At 31.6% G+C, this 20,727-nt stretch overlaps 2 protein-coding genes across 2 annotated transcripts; both read left to right on the top strand.

Annotated features, from left to right (window-relative positions):
- Window positions 1-1,424: 1,424 nt before the first annotated feature.
- On the top strand, window positions 1,425-3,398 carry LOC114385016 (pathogenesis-related genes transcriptional activator PTI6-like). Its single transcript, XM_028344942.1, has one exon. The coding sequence runs from the start codon at window positions 2,065-2,067 to the stop codon at window positions 2,911-2,913; it is 849 nt and encodes a 282-aa protein (XP_028200743.1). The 5' UTR covers window positions 1,425-2,064; the 3' UTR covers window positions 2,914-3,398.
- Window positions 3,399-16,143: 12,745 nt separating this feature from the next.
- LOC114382969 (eukaryotic translation initiation factor 2 subunit beta-like) lies at window positions 16,144-20,727 on the top strand. The gene is made up of 10 exons (XM_028342521.1): window positions 16,144-16,290; window positions 17,086-17,135; window positions 17,356-17,464; window positions 17,549-17,604; window positions 17,716-17,770; window positions 17,896-17,984; window positions 18,504-18,649; window positions 19,596-19,738; window positions 19,975-20,060; window positions 20,445-20,727. Exons 2-10 carry the CDS (start codon window positions 17,091-17,093, stop codon window positions 20,520-20,522), a joined length of 807 nt encoding a protein of 268 aa, XP_028198322.1. The 5' UTR covers window positions 16,144-16,290; window positions 17,086-17,090; the 3' UTR covers window positions 20,523-20,727.

The raw sequence follows: 20,727 nt of genomic DNA, 5'->3' as shown, positions 1-20,727 counted from the left end.
CATACAACGGAGCAGTGTGTCCTGCAAGCCCCGGGTAGACAAACGGTGCAGAAATTTGTACTGAAAAGGGTGTTGTTACAGACTCATCATGTGTTGGACATACCCAAACCAACAGTGTCGTTAGTTGTGGTATTAGTCACCACCACAGTAAAATATAAATACTGAAAAGAGTCTTGTTACTTATATTTTTTTATTGAAGGTAATTTTCTTCGAATTATGTAATACTATAATAAATAATTAGATCGTTTAGTTAAGTAGGTTGACTAAACATGATAAGTATTCATGCCTTTCATACTCACTCTGTGGTTGAAGAGTTGTGGATCACAACTTTAGTGGATCGAATAATGTAAGTGCTCATGTCTTTTAAGCATAATACTTGAGTGACTATAACTATTAGGTCAAGTAAGTTGACTAAGAATAGCGAATTAAACTATAACTAAATAATTGGATTTTAATCTTTTGATTCCTCACATTCTATAAATAAGGGTGAATTTTCTTGTTTTCACTTAGGTTAACACACATACTAGGATTTGAAAGGTTATAAAACTTCTAGCTTTTTAGACATACGAGATTCAAATGTGAATAATAACAAAATTTTTCCAATAAATATTTAACGTAATTATATGTTAAGACTCTGAATTTAAATTTTTTAATCAAACTAGAACAATTTTACACAATTAATTTACATCCTCGGTGATCATTAGTTGTTTTTGGTTTTAGACATACGAGATTCAAATGTTGTTTTTCTTCTCTCACGGTTCTAGGTTATTGGACTGCGTTGGTAATAACTAGAAAGCCACAAACACACACACACCCCAATTGCGCAATTTCAACGTTACTGTTCTTTTGAGAGAAAAAGGTTTCCAAACTAGGGACTCGTCAATTGCGTTTGGCATGGTGCTAAGGCAAGCTTGACCAACGTGTAAAGTTGGGACGGTTTTCACTCTTCTGTAACCCTTTCACACAGAAACCAACTATTATAGGCAACAAAATAGTTTTTAAAAGTCATAACTAAAGCTCACAAGAGGCAACGTCATCCATGCCCCATTAGAAAGCACGCCCCTTGTGAATATAAGCCCCGCTAGAAGTAAAAGGAACAAAATGGAATTAGGTAGGGTTTAAAAGGAGATGATTATGAATTTTGAAGAGTAAAAAGGTGAAAGGGTTAATTAAGGAGAGAAGGAGTAGGAATATGTATGTGAGTGGAATTTTGATGTCTAGTAGTAAGAGTGGGATTATAGTTGAGGAAAATTTGGGTTAGGACACGTCACCAATTTGACAGCTGGAACATTGAAGCTAGTATAATTTTTTCCACCCCGGACAAGGACACATTCACACACGCACACGCAGTCACGACCCTCCTCCACTCACTCACACTCACTACCTCACTTGAATGACTCCAATTCAATTCCAAAACCCTACTCTCACGAGAAAAATGTTTTGTGAAATATCCAATGGGGCAAATACCACCCCGTGCACTATAAATACCCTTTAACCTTTCCTCTTTCATCTTGTTTTCTTCTCCGTTTTTCTCTACCTCCCACTCTCACAATCCCTCTCTCTCTTTCTATCTTCACTCCGGCTATTACTTATTAGCATAACTCTCTTTTGCTCTGCCTTCCCGCCAAAACCCTTCTCTGTGATCACCAAGGATTCAAGGTTGAGCGTTGAATTCTTGAACCTTGTTGTTGTTGTTGTTGTTGATGTGAGTGGAGTGAGATTTCACTTGAAGCGCATCCAAAGTTGGCCATATTCTCTTCTCTCTTTCTCTCTCTCTCTTGGAATATATCTCTAGAGACGAAAAGCAAAAGTTGTTACCCATAAAACATCTTGGTTTTTCTTTCTGCTTCACCACCACCAAAAGTGTTTCCAAACGTCTCAATTCCCCCCCAGCATATACATCTACTTGTCCACTTTTCCCCCATACCCTCTAAATTCTTCTCTTACTCTTTAAACCCCACCCTTCATGCACTCCAGCCAACACCATCACACAACAACCTTCCCTCTTCCCTCTCTCACTCAAACAAAAACATCCTTAACCACTCCAAAAACACTCTTTTAGGCATGTCCGTACACGCAAAACTGAAGCACCACCCCATGAACCTAGCATCCCCAAGTTCCCATTTTGAGGACGACCCACCATGCAAAACCAAGACCAAAACCCAAAGGAGGCTCCTTCGGATCATAATCACCGACCATGACGCCACCGATTCTGACTCCTCCGACGAAGAACAACAGCAGCAGCAACAAAAAACAAGAAGAGTGAACAGAGAAATCACCCAAATCAACATGCAACTTCCTCTATCACATAATAGTTCCTTTTCCCCTTCATCTTCTTATTACTCTTCAGCTTCCACCTCATCGGAACAAAACCTAAAGTGCAAGAGACCCAACAAAAAGCCGCCACCTTCCTCCGCCGAGGCCCGCCGCCGCAACAAGTTCCGCGGCGTCCGGCAGCGGCCGTGGGGGCGGTGGGCGGCCGAGATCCGCGACCCCACCCGCCGGAAACGCCTCTGGCTCGGAACCTTCGACACGGCGGAGGAAGCCGCCACGGAGTACGACAGAGCCGCCGTCAAACTCAAGGGCCCCAACGCCGTCACCAACTTCCCCCTCGCGCCGGAGGCTACGGCGCAGTCTCCACCGCTCGCCGCGGACAACCTCAGCTCCGACGGCGGCGCGTCGTACTCGGACCTAGTGGCCTCGCCGACGTCCGTCTTGGCCTACGAGTGCGACTCGACGCCGTTCGACGGTTTCCGTTATCTCGACGTTGACGCGTTCGGGTTCCACATCGACGCGCCGTTAAGTTTGCCGGAAGTTAACGTTAACGTTGCGCTGACGTGTCATCACGGGAAGAAGCAGGAGGAGGCGTTTGATGAATTCGATCTGGACGAGTTCATGACGTGGCCTTACTAGTGATAAAAATCTCAGGGACAGTTTGGTAAATTACACCCTGTTTGCATTGCGGAAGTGTGAGTTGGAAATCCCGAAATTGCCCCCCTCCCCCTCTCGTTGTCCAAGTTTGAAATTTTGTCGTACTCGTTGGAGCTTTGGAAGAGTGTAGAGTTGTTGGTACAAAATTTTATGTAGTCGCATTTTACTACCACCTGAAACGGCGATTCTTTGTGTCGTATTTGGTAGAGTTTAATTTGTAGTTATTATCATGAAAAGAAGAAAAAAAAAATGAAGTGTCAAAACTAGTGAGTGAGAAAAGGAGAAAAGGAAAGATGGTGTTATTTGAGAAGGAAGGACTATATTGTAATTTCGGTATATAAATTTTGATAATTATTTAAAGAAACTTTGGTATTGTCTATATATAGATCATGGGTTAACTTAGAGGGGACACGTTGTGATAAATTGGCCGCTGAATCTCAACCATCAGTGTATGTTCATTGTTCATACATGAATCATTCCATTTTCATTGTTAGATTTTTTTTTTTTGTTTATTGTTTTTGGTTTGGTTAAGTTGATGTCTTTGCTTTATGGGTTATTTATTTGTGTTTTTTATTTGCATGCGTGATTGAAATTGTTAAGGGGTGATTTAGTTAGGCAACACAGACATCATACTAATGTTTTGATGTGTTTTTTATATTAAAAAAATGCTTAATAATGAGATTCTTGCAAGTGGGATTCTATTGATTCTTCAAAGTGTACTATGTCGATTTGTCAAATCAGAGAATAACATTTCAAAATATATATTTAAGAAAGTTTGAGTTGGAAAGATTTGAAAAGTCTTATACATCTATTCGAATTCAGTGTTTGTTCTCTGTTTTTTTGAAGGTTAGGTTATATTACTCGTAGTAGAACCATACAACATTCGTGTCTAATCACAGAGCGCATATTAGAGGACAATTGAATAATATGAATGAATCATGATCCTATGAAAGAAAAGAATGACTACGATGCATAAATTTTCTATTTGATTGGAGAATCAACGAGTCAACAAATAACAAGAAATAGAAAATAATATGATCATAAATGTAAATTTAAATTTATATGTGGATACATGCAAGGACTAAAATTAACATATATAAAGATTATGTTTGAAAAAAGAAACTGAAAAGTGGACTAAAAATTGAATAATTAGTTAGAAATTAAAAAACTAACGGATAAATAAAAGTGGTTAGATGTTATCTTTATACAAATTTCAATTTTATTTTATTATGAAAAATATCTTTTTGGAGGTATTTGTTGAAATTAGAAATAGACTTGTGTTTTTTTAAATAGAAATTGAAAAGGAGTAGAAAGAAATTGATTTGTTTTTAGAAATGTACTATCAAGAAAACTATTGGTCAAAAGAAAATATAAACTCAGGCACTTGAGGAGGATAGAATTAATTTAGCTGATTTGAATATCTTGCACTAGTTGAGCCAACTTAGAGCATTAAGCAGAGTTAGTCCTTGTACCATTCGGGAGTAAGTTACAATTAGCAACATATGCATATAGTAATAAAGAAAAATAAAGCTATGATAAGCACCATATGTATATATTAATAAAGAAAAAGAAAGTTATAGTAGTAATAATTTTGAAAAATTAATTTCTTTTTGACCGACCATAGGTTTAAGTCTAAGTAATTAATCAAAGCAGTGAGTACACCTTATGCACTAGACTAACCGAATATTTATTTGATCTTTGACATTGGCTATGAGTCTTACCAATCTGAGGCCATGCCATGCTGATTTATTAACATAATGATAGCCCTAGAGCGGATTTATTCAAAATCAAGGTCCTAAAGCAACATTATTATGAACTAAAAAGTACAACCACTTGCAAGCTTTACAATTAAATATCATTAATAAAAATAATGTTTATGGAAGAAAAACAGAGCAATACTTCGTTGTTCATTAAAATGGAAAAATATTAGTTGTTTAGTTTTGAAAACATTTTTATTACAAAAATGACACCTTATGTTGTAATTAACAATAGCAACATAAATATTTTAAAAATTAAAAAGCCTAAATTTAATGTCACATTATCATAAATATAACAAATTTTCTCTCAAATATTTTTCTATAGGGATAATTCAATTTGAGATATAAAATATGGACACTTTTCTTATTAAGGGATAGTTTGGTTGTGTGGAGGAGAAATGAATTGAAGAGAATTAAGAAAAATATTTAAATTAAAGTTGAAAGAAAGAAAAATGAGATCCACACCAATTTTTGAAGAAAAAAAAATCTTCTTTTCTTTTCCATTTGAATACAATCAAACCACCCCTAAGTGTAATTTGTGACCTGGCTTTTCCCATTTTTCTTTTTGCTACTTTTCCCTGTTTGTACTTTTAATTTCAACAGGGATATTACTAATCATAATTCAGAACCCAAGTACATTAATATTCAACCATGCCGTATCACAGTTCTCTTTAGGTTTTATCAATCAAATTTATAGTTGACATCCAAACTACCGTATGCAATTTTTTTCTTTATCAAGTTGATTCAACATTGTCTGGCTCTATAAATTTTGACTTCGTAGTTCATACAACATGAAATCAGTAAAGTGAAAAATATAGATAAAGGAATACATGATGACATATTTACAACTTCCACTTTTTCTCTGAATTTCTTCCTGTAATATAAAAAAAATCGTTTCTTTTAATATCCTAATTATATTTTATTAGTCGTTATATTAAACAATGAAAAATAAAATTGTTACCTACAATATGATCTTATAAAACTGAAACTTAATTCTAAACCCTTAGATGTATTGCAAAATTTATGCTTTACTACTCGCCCAAGATTTTATAGAGTATCATTTAATTTTATATAATCAAAATATTTAAATAATTTACTACTCTTGCAAAAGCTTTTTATTGTTAAAAATGGGTCATGATCTCGGTTCATATTTTCCTTCTTTTGCAATTTTCCATTTTTTGTGATGGGCTTAGCCCCTTTTCTTCACAAAAGGGATACATGTTTTTTTTACACATATCGTCTAAACTTATATATGAAATTAAAAGAATATTTTCATTCTTTAATTATTTATGCAATTAAATTATTTTTAGAACTTTTTTATTTTCAATATTTTTCACTCTTTAATTATTTATGCAATAATTTTTTTAATTTTCTTAATTTCTTATTAATACTTTTTAATCAACATTAAATATACTAATATGTTTACAACTTACCATTAAAATAATATGGTATTTGATTATTTTTTTTAATTTCACATTTTTATTAATCATGAATTATTTTTAACTATCCATACAATACACAAAATACTAACAAATTTTTTTATAAAAAAATAAACTCATGAATATCCTCTTTTTTTATGAGATATAAATATCCTCGTACAAGTCAAAACTTTACCTACTATCTACCTGTAACTTCTGATAGCATCTTATCTAGAGATCCATATCACATATATAAATTAGAAATGAAAGCTTTAATAAAAGGAACCCGATATTTTTAACTATATTTAAAAAAATCTTCCAAGAAAACTATTTATAATTATCATCACTGGCCTCTACCTTTTGGTAAGATATCTCAATCTCAACATCTTGATTGGGCCACTTCAGCAATATCATGTCACAGCCCCATTTTTTTTACTGCAATTATGGTTCCCCTGTCCCCTCCTTTTTCAGTTTTTACATGCGTCAAAGATGAGACCAAATCTAAGTTTGATTGACCACTGCTTAAAGACAAGTAACAAAGTGGGCCCATGGGGCCCGTGAGCCCACAAATAGGTGGCTCCATAGTTAATTACAATAATGGCGGGTGGGCCCACCAAGCTGCTTCGTGCTTGCACATAATGGCCTCTCAAATGGGCCTTGGGCCCCACCAATAAAGCTTTACCGGCGGCTGAAGAGGCTTCCTAATAGTAGACACTAGGAAGTTTCAAAGGATGAGGTGCTTGGACTTTTGGTCACATAAAATGTTCATTAGTTGCATTTATTATAAGATGTGTCTCTTGATGAATCTCTTGAAAATTATCTGAAGTTAACATTGAAGATATGAAACATATCCTCTTGCGTGTGGGTTGTGTTTGCTTCCCCAAAAGTTAGATTTTACTAACCCTATCTTTTACTAAGCAAAATCTAAAATAGCTGGACTTAAGTAATTACCTAGTTTTTTCAATTTAGTTTAAAGTGTGATATTGAGTAAAGTATAAATGAGGATTGATACATTAGATTATGGATAAGAATTAACTTTTATCTTTTTTTTCATGAGTGGGGATTTGAATCCCATTAACATCATCACTTGGTGAACAATCATCTTCAAGAAGATTTCCTGACACTTAGGAACTAGTTGAATACTTATAATTAAATTCTTTTCATTCTACCATTTTAGCAGGAAAAAAATGTATTGCTATGCATAAGCATTCCAAGAAATAAAATAAATAAATACACGTAGTTACTACCATACTATTAGTAAAGATTATGAGTTTATTTGTTTTCATTTTTTATTTTTCATTTTTAAAAATAAAAAAATTACTTAGAATGAATAATTTTAAAATTATTTTTAAAAGTAATATTTCTTTTTTTAGTTTTTAATAGAAAATTAAATCAATTAATTTTCTACATCAAACTTTTCATTATTGATGTTTTTTCTTGTATTGCTTCATCTTCTTCCTCCACTTTTATTTTCTAAAAATTAATTGTCAATTTTTTTAGAAAATACTTAAAAAACATTTATTCTATTTAATAATTTTCAATTTTGTACTTTAACCGATATTTTTGAAACAATTATTAACATACCTCTTGAATATATTTTTAGCAAAAAGTGAGATTTACAATTTTTACTTTGATTCACATGTGATCATGTTATATGTTATTTATATGTACCTATTTAATCTCAGACAGTGACACCATTCTTCTAATCCTTGCACATTAAATACACTCAGCTTCCTTACGTCGATGCAGGACCTTCTTTTAGCATTTCAGCCTTGTAGTGGGTCTGATATTTTGAATAATGAGTTGCACCACATAGTTTTCTTTTATTTTCTTGTTTTTCTTTTTCATTTTAAATTTAATGGCTATGCACTATATATTAGTAGTTTAGTATTTCAAAACTTGTGTCTTGTGACATGATGAGATTACAAAAATTATGGAATTTTTGTTTTTATCATGGCAATCAGATTTTCGTTCAATTATTTTTTTTGTTATTTTTATTTAAATGTATTAATTATCATTTATTCTCTTATCGTTTTTTCTTACTTCTCCCGCTCTATAAATACCGTCTTTAGACACATGTTTCAAATATACAAAAAACAGAGAACATCTTCATCTTCTTTTCTCTCTTTGGATTCTTTTTCTTTTATTTTTCTTCTCAGTTTCTGTTCTCTGTTCATATTATAGGATGGGTATCTTATATATTGAAGGATTTGCACACTATACAAATAAATCCTTAAATACAATATATCTAAGACATGACTCGAGTCTAGCTCTTGCTTGGTGCCACCATCATGACTAATAGTAATAGATAACAAACAATTCCTAAGATATATGATGTGAGTTTGTTTATTTAATATCTTCTTTCGCGAATTAATCAACCAATAGAGAAAAAAAATTCCCAAAATCAATGGGTTAAAGATGTTAAAACGTGAAAACACTTGAATGGGATTGATTTGGTGGGCCCCACGGTTGGTGACCAAAACAGATACGAAGTTGAGAAAAGAAAAATAAAACCTAAATATGACGACCCACCACCCTATACACTACGTAGCCGCCATCCACTATCTCCATTTTTAGTATTATTGTTTTTTAATCTAAAATTATTAGTATTCTATGGTCTTACGTAGGATTTAAGTGAAACCATGTTATAGTACTAGATTGCAATTTGTGTACAGTAATTTAGCATTATTAAATGCTCTCACACTGTTTCAACTTTCAAGTACTCTTTCTTCTGAATATTCACTTCTTCAGGATGTAGATAAGAAGATACTTGAATAATGAACAGAGTATCCTTCCCTGATTTGGTAATACAGATGCTGACAAATTTTAGTCCCATAATATTGTCCGACCGAATTTAATTGAATTGTGTTTAGAGCTTCAATGACAAATATAAGATATTTTAGTTAATTTTTAGTTTTTTTATAATAGTTAAAAAATTTATTTGAGTATTTAGTAAATAAATATTTTTAATAGTTTTTTAAACATTACTTATAATATTTTATATTTTCTTTTTATTATCTTTTATATGTTTATCAATTTTTTATTTTATTTTTTTAATAAAACATGGTTTTATTCTATTTACTTTATAATTTTTTTAGAAAAAATAATATTTTAAATTATTTTGAAGAGCTATTTTTCAACTGTTCTAAAAACTATTGTCATTATAACTATTTTTACAATATATAATTATAATTAAATAAAAAACTATTTTATAATTTTTCTATAAAAAAAATCCTTAATGTATTTTGAAAAAAGTTTAAGCAAAATCCTATGCCGAGTTATCTACATTTTTTTTTGTTGGTTTCTTGATTTAGTTGATGGATACATTTAATACTACTAGACAAAGAGACAATAAAGTTTATATTAAATTGCATGAACAGTTCTGGAGGCTGCTTTTGCTAAGCATCAATCAATTTCACGACCTTTTCATTAACCATACATACAAAAGTAACTTCTAATTTTGTTCCTACAGTTTTATCTGCATTTTTAACTTAGAGGTTTTACTCTCAGGTGCATACACAAGGTCAAAGTTGTTCATACACACATATATACTTTAACAATGCAAGTTGGAGCAATAATTTTTGTGTGTTTTCTCCTTTTCTCCCTCCATCATTTAAGTCCTAAAGGACTCGACCCTTCAATCTTCTCATGAGCCTTTATGTTTTTTTAACAGGGTGTGAAAGAAACTTTTCGTCCTCATTTCTATCACTGATTCGTGCATTATTACTATCTAGAAGGAAGCAGTAGGACCAAAATCATATTTGGGTGTGCGACATAATTACGTACCCCTTGGTGACATGTTTCTATGCTTTTAAATATTTTCATTGATGGGGAGACCCAAAAATCAGAAGCAAATGTGACATTTTCTTATAATTTAAAATTTATTTTCATATATTATGTTTGTACAATTTTTTTGGTACATATAATAAATATTTTTTTTATAGGAAACAATTAAGTTCAAACTAAATAAGACTACAAAGCAACAAAATACTCTATCAGAGTATCTAATACGGGTGATGCTCAGGACTTGAATTTGATATCGTAAGTTAAATTGGAATAATATTACAAGAATTGATTTACGTGTTCAATAGATATTTTATACAATATTTTTGTACAATAAAAAGAGAATAAAAAACAAGAAAGTATGTATTAAGATGATTGATGTGACTAAAAGCCAAAGATATGAAAATCAATTATAAAAAATATTGTGAAGATGTGATATATGAATAATAATGTTGTTATAACTATTTTTAATTTTATGGATTGCTTTGATAGCAAGTGTTTAGATTTGAGTTCAAGATACACGTCATCCAAGTTTTTCATTCATGTCCATAATTCTCATTTGACGCATAGCAAATATTTTTTTTTTCCTTCAATTGGATCCACCTTAACAATAAAAAAACATCAAAGCAAACAGATTTTGAGGCTCTAAAGGGGGCACCCTAAGATTTCGCAATCTCATTGGTACAAAGAAATGAGGGTACAAGTTGAGTAGCGGAATCACGTAAGGCAATGAAAGGGTAGCAAAAAGGAGAAACACAGTTGTGATATTTACATACAAAAGTTAGGAACATGTTGATGGAGTAGGCATCATCATGTGGCTTATATACACTCAGTTACATTCACATGGTGATAATTGCCATGCACTTGACACTGTGATGCTAGAAAACCCCACAGCCTATTTTCCCTTTCCGAATTAACTTGCTCTTCATTAATGATGAGTATCTGTTTGATGAAAATGTTTCAACCATGGAAATTGGAATATATGCCACATTTCTTTTTTGGGAGGTCACCTATGAAAGTCCCTTTATTGCATGGGAAATTTCTTGGTTTGTGTTTGTTCAAAGCTTAGTGTATATTGTTTAAATATTTTTTTTTTTGTTGTTGTTGGTATGATTGTTCATTGGGTAGGATTGGTTCAAGGTCTCTCTAAAATTGAAATTGAAATGAAGAACACATTAAAGTGTTAAACCAGTTGGTTCGTCTTGATTGGGAACAAGTATCTGGTTAATTCAAGAATCTTTCAGAGAAAAAATTCAATTGGAAAATTGGGTGTTAATTTAACTATGAAAACTCTAGCATATTCGTTATTTTAGCCTCTGACAGGGCTAAGGGACTCCAATTGATGTTTTACAACTCAAAAGGATCCTTAGAAAAAAGAAGCTTCAACTCAAAAGGCTACTTGATAGTTGATACTAGTACTAGGATTAACTAGTTTTCGTCCCCTTGTACAGGGTTTAGGTGATTTTGGTCCCAAAGTTTTTAATTGTTTAACTTTTTGTCTGCACATTTTTTTAAAATTGATAAATTGAGTTCATTTATTAAGTTGTCATTTAATTATTTAAGGACCTGTTGACCTGAATTAAACTCGTTGCAACCACAAGGTAATGAGGCAGATGTCTCAGGCCCCAAATTATCTAGGATCACAATTTTTTAAAATTTCATTAATAAACTATAATATTGTTAATTCAAGTTCCTAGGAGATAATTTTGTTGCAGTGAAAACGAGATAATTTTGTTTTGAGGTTTTTTTATACGTACTTTTTTAGATGATTAGGGGAAGAGAGACACTCTGTATCTCTCTAAATTTTTTAAATAATAAAAAATAAAAATTTAAATATAATTAATAAAAAATGATAGAATAAAAATATTAATAATATAAAAGTAGTCGAAAGTTAATATGTTAAAAGAAAATTTAAAAATTTAAAAAATTATTTAAAGATAAAATTGTCTAATGAAAGTGAAGAGTAATTAGTGGATGATTATCTAATTTTAGTTAGTGGATTAATTTTAATTTGCACAATTAAAGAGATTTAATTATTGTTATTACTTTAATATTATTAAGAATAATAATAAAATGATCTAAAAGATGTAACGAATAATAATAAAATAATCTAAAAAATGTAAACAGAAAAAATAATTACAAAAATTATAGTCCTTTTTATAAATTATTGGTATAGATAAATAAAATAGATAAAATTGGTTTCATCTCATTCCACAAATTGTAAGTAGAATAAAAAGAAGGTACTTCAAAACTGGATTTTGAAGTAGAATAAAAAGAAAGTACTTGATAGAATAGAATAAAATACATCTTATCATGTTTCACTCTCTATTTTATTCCTCTTCATCTAATTTCCCCTGGTCAATCCAAATATACCGTAAAGTTAGGAAGGTTTGGTGAAGGATAGGAACAAGCTTTTTGTGTGACACAAAGCGAAGGAAGAATAGGAGGAAAAGTAAAGAAAATCAACTGCATATGATTTTTTTGGTTAATACTTTTACTACAATTCTTCAAAGCTCAAGCTAGTTGAGAAACCAATTGTTGCCCGTTGTCTTCACCAAATCATTTATTTTCAAATCATATAGAAAAGAAGAAGACGTTTTCCACTACACCTTTTTCACAGGACCTTGTATTCTCATTGGTTATGTCTTGTCAAGACAATACAGATTAAACACCATATAATGAAACTAATCAACTCAAACATTTAAAAGATAATACAGATTAAACACCATAATGGAACTAATCAACTCAAAACATTTAAAATGTTGACTTGCTGAGCATATGCAATTTAACATTTAATGTAATTTGAAAGATATAAACTTAAATTTTCTCCAATATATTTTTAATAATTATAATATTAATATGGAGTATTCATTAATTTTTTTGATAATTAATTTTTGTCAATAAATTTAATTAGTTATCTTTGGTGGGTCTTTTTTATTAATCATATTGTTTTTATTTATAAGACTCAAATTTTATATTTTACTTAAATATATTAAACTCAGCTTCACTACTCAATCCAAAGATTTTTCCGTTGATATATTTCTTTATATCAAAGCAAAATACTGTTCATTAAAAATGTTTTAAGGGGAAAATTAATAAACGATTTATATATTATGATTCGGTCATGATGCTAGGGACCAAAGGTACATAGAAAATAGTAGAAAGTTGAAGTAAGTCTAATAGCATGCCTTTACCCTCACGCAAGTGCACTAAACACTATTCATGCGACAAAGACAAAATGTTCAAAAGTGCACTGAGTAGAAAAATTCCAAACGACCAATAAGCTTCCATATCACCCAAATTTGTGGTTATAAATAATTTAAATGGTCAATTTGGGTGAATAAAGCCATCACTTGTTCCGAATAAGACGAAGCAACCGGTAAATGTGATTAATTAATAAAGTGAATAGAAACAAAAACAAAATCTTGCTTAGGGGTCTTTTGATAGTACTAAAAATATTACCATAGTTTCCTAGAAGTCTCCTAGTCTTTTCGTCCTAAAGACCCATTCTCTCTGTGTTGTCCCAATTTTTGTTATTTTATGTTGAGGGCATTTGAATGAACATTTTTTTGTTAGGCACACTAGTCAAACTAATTTGGAGAAGAAAGTTAAAGATTGAGTAGGTAGATAAACTTGTTCAATATGTCTCAATTTCAATCAATTGATTGATAGGGTATGCGTTTTTGAGATCGGATTGGAGAATAGGGGATTGAATGAGACATGGAAAGGAAGAGGGAGCTGAATCTTAAACTGGGCCTTTGGTTTACCACAGATTTGGTCTTCCAAGTCAAGCACAGGTCCAATTCCACACAAATTGATGACTTTGAAATTCCAAATGCTCCAATTGCCTAGTCTATGGCTCTACTCACTCTAGAATCTAGATATTATAAGTTGGCATTAGAGATTAATTTGAGATTGTGAACTTTATTCTTTATTGTTCACCACATGCCATTCTTTGTTGGCCTTCTTGATTGCAATTTCTCCCTACTTTTCATTGTTTGTGTTTTTTGCTGAATTAGACAACTCTGATTAGAATATCACTATGTATTATTTTAGGTTTAGTTATTAGACTGATTCTCTTACCTTTTTTTAAATCAAATTTTGAATTAGGTTCTTAATTTTTTTAATTGAGTTTTTGAACTTTTTTAAGTGATATTCTTATTTAATTGTTGTTATAAAAAATAATCATAAATACCTAATTCAAGATACATACAATGGATCAATACTTTTAGAGTGTATTATAAGCACAATTAAATCACTTATTTAAAATTTTTGCAGAATTTAAACTCTGCAAGTCAATTCAACTTATGTATTTTTCTTTTTTTAAAAGTCTTACAATTATTGGTTGGTAACAAATACAAGATAAGATAATACAATAATATTTTTTGATATTTACTAAACATTGAATAAATTTACAAGTTATTATATTCTTATCCTACTTTCATATTTTGCATTATTCTCATATATTCTGACTATCGAGTCCTAAAAGTTGATAGAAAAATACCTTGAGTTGAAGAAATGATTAAAATCAAGGACAATTTGACATATTGAAGTACCAAACCAATTAATTTTCTCCATTTGTGTTTTCTTTTTCTTTTTGATCTACTTGCAATACTAATTATGTGTTTTGATATCATTGGTTCCATTAAACTCACATTCATCTTCGATCAATACTCACTTTGCTTCTACGTTTATACATATGTAAAATTTTCATTGATCAACATACATTAAACGGGTTTCCAAGCACATCCTAATACTCATTCTATTCATATATAATATTTTTTATTCCTTCACGTTCTCTATTTTTATTTATCTTTTAAAAAGTTGTTTCTAAAATATATATTTATATCTAGAAACTAGTTTTCAATATATATAAAAAATGCATAATAAATTCCCCGTAAACTAATCAAGGGAAGTTCATGCCTACATGTGATTTGAGTTCCCCTTTTTTGGTATTTTGGTTAGTTTTTTAAATAGGAAAATTTTAAATGATGTTTTCAATTTTATTTAATTTGGCATATATGGTGTATAATCAACGTCGCTAGCTAACAATACAGTTCCTACGATTTTTTTTACATGTCAATTTCATTCAGATAATCACTATGCTCCAACAGTAAATATCAATCATGCATCAATTCTTCTAATTGCAGGTTCAAAATCTTCTCTCATCTTTTCTTATTCTTAAATTTAACCAAAATTATAATTATAATTTCTAATTTCAAATGGACCTTACTCCTTTGCAATTCACTATCTTATATGTGTTTTTCAATTTAATAGTTTTATATCCTGCAAAATGAAAACCAATTTTTTTTTACACTTATCATACATATAAATAAATTATATTCTTATATTTAACAAAACTTGACATGTTTGTATATGTGAATTTAAAGGCATATGATTTAGAAGATTGAAAAGTAGGAATCGAAGTAATTTTACATCCTGCAACTTCTTGTCCTGTGGTAATATTTATTTGAGTTTGAGTGTTTGACTTTGACAGGTTTGACCATAGAGTGAACCCTTTCAGTGAATCATGGGCTATAACTTGTGGCGATTTCTATAATTTAATTATTTTTTTCTTAACGCTTTCTTTAGTAGAAACTAGTTATTGCCTTCTGGTATGCTTTCTTTGATTTTGGTATTTTTTTTTTCTGATCATGATATCTTTGTTTATGGGTAGTTTCAAGCAAGGGTTTTTAATTTTAAATTTATATGGAATTAATTTTCAATTATTACATTAATTAATATATGTGAATAAATTAAATTTAATTAAATATTTTATCTTAAAATGCATGCCATAGCGCCAGCGAGAAGATTAATTTTATGTATTTGGCAAAAGGACCATTAGATGGGTAAAATACTAACCTTTTGATGTTTTTATGAAACAACATCCATTTTTTAGTGAACGCTAAAAGCAAATAAATTTTGTTTATTTTGATAAAATGCTTTTTAATTTTATTTTCTGTTTTTTTTTAATTATTATAAAAATGTTATCTTAAAAATTAATGAAAATACTTTTCTTTTTGTATCATTTGTGTAATTAAAAAAAAGGAAATGAAAAAATAGAAATAAACGGAACTTCAGTTTTTCTTCTGGATAGTCAATAATGCTTTTATGCAGGTAGAAAATAAAAATAAAATTATTACAAAATATATTATAAGGCCCCAAATAATCCAAATTCATTAGGCCCATTCAGAGGCCCACGATACAAGCCCATGCACCCTACATTAATGCGCAAAAATAGAAAATAGAAAAATAAAAATAAAAGGAGCTGCAACGCACCGTTTTGTATCTGAAAGAAGGGTTTTTTCATTTCGTTCGCAACCACCGGCCATACTCACTGTTGTTCTCAAGGGATTCGATTCTCTCTGCACTCACTTCTAGGGTTTTCTCTGCGCTATAAGGTTTCTCTTTCGTTTTCGGTTATCCATTTCTTTAATTCTTGTCCATTTTTGTTTTTGGTTTTTGCTCGCTGATGTTTTCGCCGAATCGGTTTCCACTGATTTTGCGTTCTTCACTCTTCCATGTCCAAAATCGGTGCTTCTTTTTCGCGTTTCTTTCTCCCATTCAAGTTATCCGATTCAATGCGTGTTTCTGGAATCCGTTTGTCGCACCTTTTCGGCGTGTTAGGATTTGATTATTTAGGGCGAAAGTAATCGTTTTTTTTAAATGTTTAGTACACACATAATAAGCTAATTCAAAGGCACGCGTTGTTGCGTATGAATCTGTATTTTGTAGTTTCTGTAGATGAGAGTTCCTCCTGGTACTCGTTCTGTTTGTGATAATGTTGTTTGGAAGTAGCGTGTGATTTTTGCACATTCGCAATTGAGGTTCTGAATTTTTGTTGTGTTAAATCAGGTTGTACATTTAACTGTTTAATTAGCAATGTTCTCTTGCGTTTTTTCTTTTTAAATTATTTTTCCTTTTTTTTTCCATTATTGTTATTGATGATATATAGCATTTTCGAGTTTGGGACTTTTACCTGGTAGAAACTAAGAGTGTTATTCGTTTCCTAAAATTGATGCTGTTTTTTTTTTTTTTTTTTTATAAATTTTTTGGAAAGAGTTTGATTTAGTATTATGTTTCCTTAATCTTCTACTTTTTTCTCTTTTGTCCCTACTTTTATTTTGGTTTTATTTTTTTATATTTATTTCTATTTCTCTGATCATGTACTAACTTAATTTTACTTATGTTTGCAGCAATCATGGCGGATGAAACACCAAATGAGATGAAGGAGGAGGTTCCAGAAGTGAGTTCATTTTCCCGTTGATTATCTGTAACTTAGACAATGCTTTCCCACTGTTTTTGCTTAATTGGGTGCAAGGCCATAAAATTAGGTTTTAAAAGTTTTGCTCCTATAAATTATTTGTTATAATGGTCTTTTGTTGCATATTTCGGTCACCAACCACCTTGGCACTTTATTTGTGGTGGCAGTATCATCTTCTGATGCCCTAATTTCTAAATCACAGATTGTTCCTTTTGATCCTACCAAGAAGAAGAAGAAGAAGAAAATTACAATTGTAGATCCTGCTGATGAACCTGTGGAGAAATTGGCTGAGAAGACAGAAAACCTCTCAGGTATGTGAAATAAAACAAGGAATTTCTTTTTATGGTTTTGTTTTTGGTGCGTATGCAAGATTCTTATTTATTTTTCACTTACAGTTTCCGAGGGGGTTGAGACTGCATTTACTGGTTTGAAAAAGAAGAAGAAGAAGCCTGTAAGTCATATTTATGCTTTTTCATTTTTGCTATCTCTTGAGAGTTTAAGTTTTTCATGTAGCTAGTTTTTTGTTGGAAGCAATTTGGCATTTGATGTTGTTTGATTGTAGGTTGAAATGGGTAACTTGAATGATGAGAGTGGAGATGCAATTGAAGATTTGGATGGTGAGCAGCATATACTTGTGTTAATATTTTATGTTTGAATAATGGACTGTGTGTTTGCTCTGACTGCAAGTAATGTCTTGATGGACTTTTATCAAACACTTTGTTATACTTTTTTTGGCTTTTAGATCACCCTGAAGATGATGAAGGAGAAATGGTTGTTCCCCAGGCTCGTTATCCTTGGGAAGGGAGTGATCGTAATTATGAATATGAGGAGGTTTGTCATTTATAGTGACCTCTCAATTGAAATGTCCATGTGAAACTTATTTTATTTTAATTTCGTCTGTATCACTTTGTTGAAAAGTGTTTCTGAGCTGATATTAATTTTCATCCATAATTATGAATTTTCATTTGTGCAGCTACGCTTCCATCTCTCCACATTGGTTTAGTACGGTGATATTAGGGGGTATTGATGCTTTAGATTCCTTTATATGCTTGAAAATTTAATATTTGTCGAATGGTTTATGTGAGCCTTGGTGATGCATCTAAATATATAGGAAATTGTGAGCGCTTTGTCCTTCTTGGATAAAAAAATGCCTGTTCTTGGTGAACCTTGAACCTTAAACCATAAACCATCTGTAAGAAATTGTTATTGATACGGTGTCTGCTTATAAATTATAAATCTTTAAAATATTGCCAAAAACATTTATACTAATCTCTGTTATGTCTTAGTTGGAAACTGCTTGGCTTGCCTATCATACATCTCTCTTCTGGATTCTGATGTTTTTCCGTACAGCTGCTTGGCAGGGTGTTTAACATTCTACGTGAAAATAATCCTGAACTTGCTGGAGATCGGCGAAGGACAGTTATGAGGCCTCCTCAAGTTCTTCGTGAGGGCACAAAGAAAACTGTGTTTGTCAATTTTATGGATCTATGCAAAACGTATGTTAATATTTTATGCTAAATGCTGAATAGTTCAGAGTAATGTGATGAAAGTTGTTTCACAAAACACTTGGCCTTGTTTCTGTGTTTTCTCTATTTTCTTTTATTTTTGATTTTGTCTTTCACTCAATGAAATCTGGACACACCATTTATTGGTGTGGCGTTATGGAACTCTTCCCACTGTATATCATTATATGGACCGTGATTTTGCTAGGTTGGAGAAGGATCGGTTGCTGAATCCAAACCCAAGTAAACCATCCTTCTGTGGAAGGTTTACTCCAGAAACAACAAAAGGACTTTAGAAACTGCCATGTCGGGCAGTTAATGGCAGTTTGTGTCATGTTAGGCAGTTATGTAGAAAATAATTGCCGTGCAGAGTTTTCTGTGAGAAGGAGAGTTATTGTTTTTTATTAAGATGTTGTAGTTTAGAAAGCTAGGAGTTAGATGGAATGTATGTTAGTCTTTTATCTAAGAAATATTTTCTGGAGGAGCCCGAGGCTCCGGAACCACCTTTAAGGTGTGTTGATGAATTAATTCTCTGAAATTCCCCTTTCAATTTCAGTTTCATAATTGGTGTTCTATCAGTATAGCAATCCTGATATCTTATCTATCAGTGAGTTCTATCACAGACAGATTCTGAATTTCCACTAGTTTCCTAATATTCCAATTTTGGACTGGCATTTCTTTAAAATTTAGCAGTTTTCAGTTTTGTTCTCAGATCATTGCTGTAATTTTTTTGAGGTTTAACTATTACTGCATGAATGCAAAATGCTTGCCCAATGTATAAATTCCTGCAAAATAGAAGTTTGGGACATTTATACTAATCTGTTCAGCTAATGATGATGATTATTAATTAGTTTTTATTCCTTTGTTGATTGTATGTGTTCCCCTATGGCATATTTGTCTTCCCTTTTGGTAACGTACTTGTATACAATCTTTTATATAGGATGCATCGGCAGCCAGACCATGTCATGGCCTTCTTGCTTGCTGAATTGGGTACAAGTGGCTCCCTTGATGGACAGCAGAGATTGGTTGTAAAGGGAAGGTTTGCACCAAAGAACTTTGAAGGAATTCTGCGACGATATGTTAGTAAGTATTTGTTGTATGTGATAATCTGTTTTGGTTTCAGAAATAGAAGGTTGGAAAAGTATGGAAGTTCCATGTTGAGTTAGTTGTTGTTTGTATTGCTCTATATATTTTCCCCATTTATTTAATACATTCAGCCTAGCAGCCATGAACTTTAATAACTCTACCTTGGCTATTGCTTTGCTGTCTACTATCTCGGGCCATCAGTTGAAGTTGATATACCTTTTTGTTTATCTCAGATGAATATGTTATTTGCCTTGGGTGCAAGAGTCCGGATACTATACTTTCAAAGGAGAATCGTCTCTTCTTTCTCCGGTGTGAGAAGGTGAATTTTCTTTCACTTTTGCTTGGTTCTCTTCTATCTCTTATAGTTTTTATGCCAAGTGTCTCCTCTCGCCTGCCTTGTGATCCTCTCAAAGATGATGGTTTCTTTTAATGTTTGGTTTTATTTATGATCAATTAGTCTTAATGGATTTTGATTGGTAGTTCATTCAATTTGTGGTCGAGGATTTTGTAACTTTCTAATGTTTAAGGATGTTTTTTTGCTTGTCAAATCACTGTTTATTTTGTGAAAGTAGTGATACAAAATGATTGAAAGTTGTGTTTATCGTATACTTGGTAACAGTAGTGCAAAATGTGAATGTGTTAGGGACATTCTACATTCTGTCATTAAAAATCCTATAATGTTTTTTCTTTTTTTTGCTTTCAGTGTGGATCAGGAAGATCAGTTGCTCCAATCAAGGCTGGTTTTGTTGCTCGTGTTGGCCGAAGGAACACAGGGACATAGTCCTACTTTTGATTTATGTTATTTGGCTGAGGATGTGAACCTTTTCCTTAAAGTTTTGCATATTATATGATGTCTCTCTTACTCTCCAATTGAGTTTGTTGTAGTAAATGTATCTTTTGAGTCAATATTTTTATATCTTATTTCTTTGCAAGTGAAAATGATGGTTACATTAGGAAATCCCGAATTTTAGTTCCATTTAAGCTTA

The sequence above is a fragment of the Glycine soja genome, chromosome 14 (assembly GCF_004193775.1).
Source record: "Glycine soja cultivar W05 chromosome 14, ASM419377v2, whole genome shotgun sequence".
Classification (NCBI taxonomy): Eukaryota; Viridiplantae; Streptophyta; class Magnoliopsida; order Fabales; family Fabaceae; genus Glycine; species Glycine soja.
The sequence above is the reverse complement of the archived record's forward strand: the minus strand, read 5'-3'. Positions and strand labels throughout refer to the sequence as shown.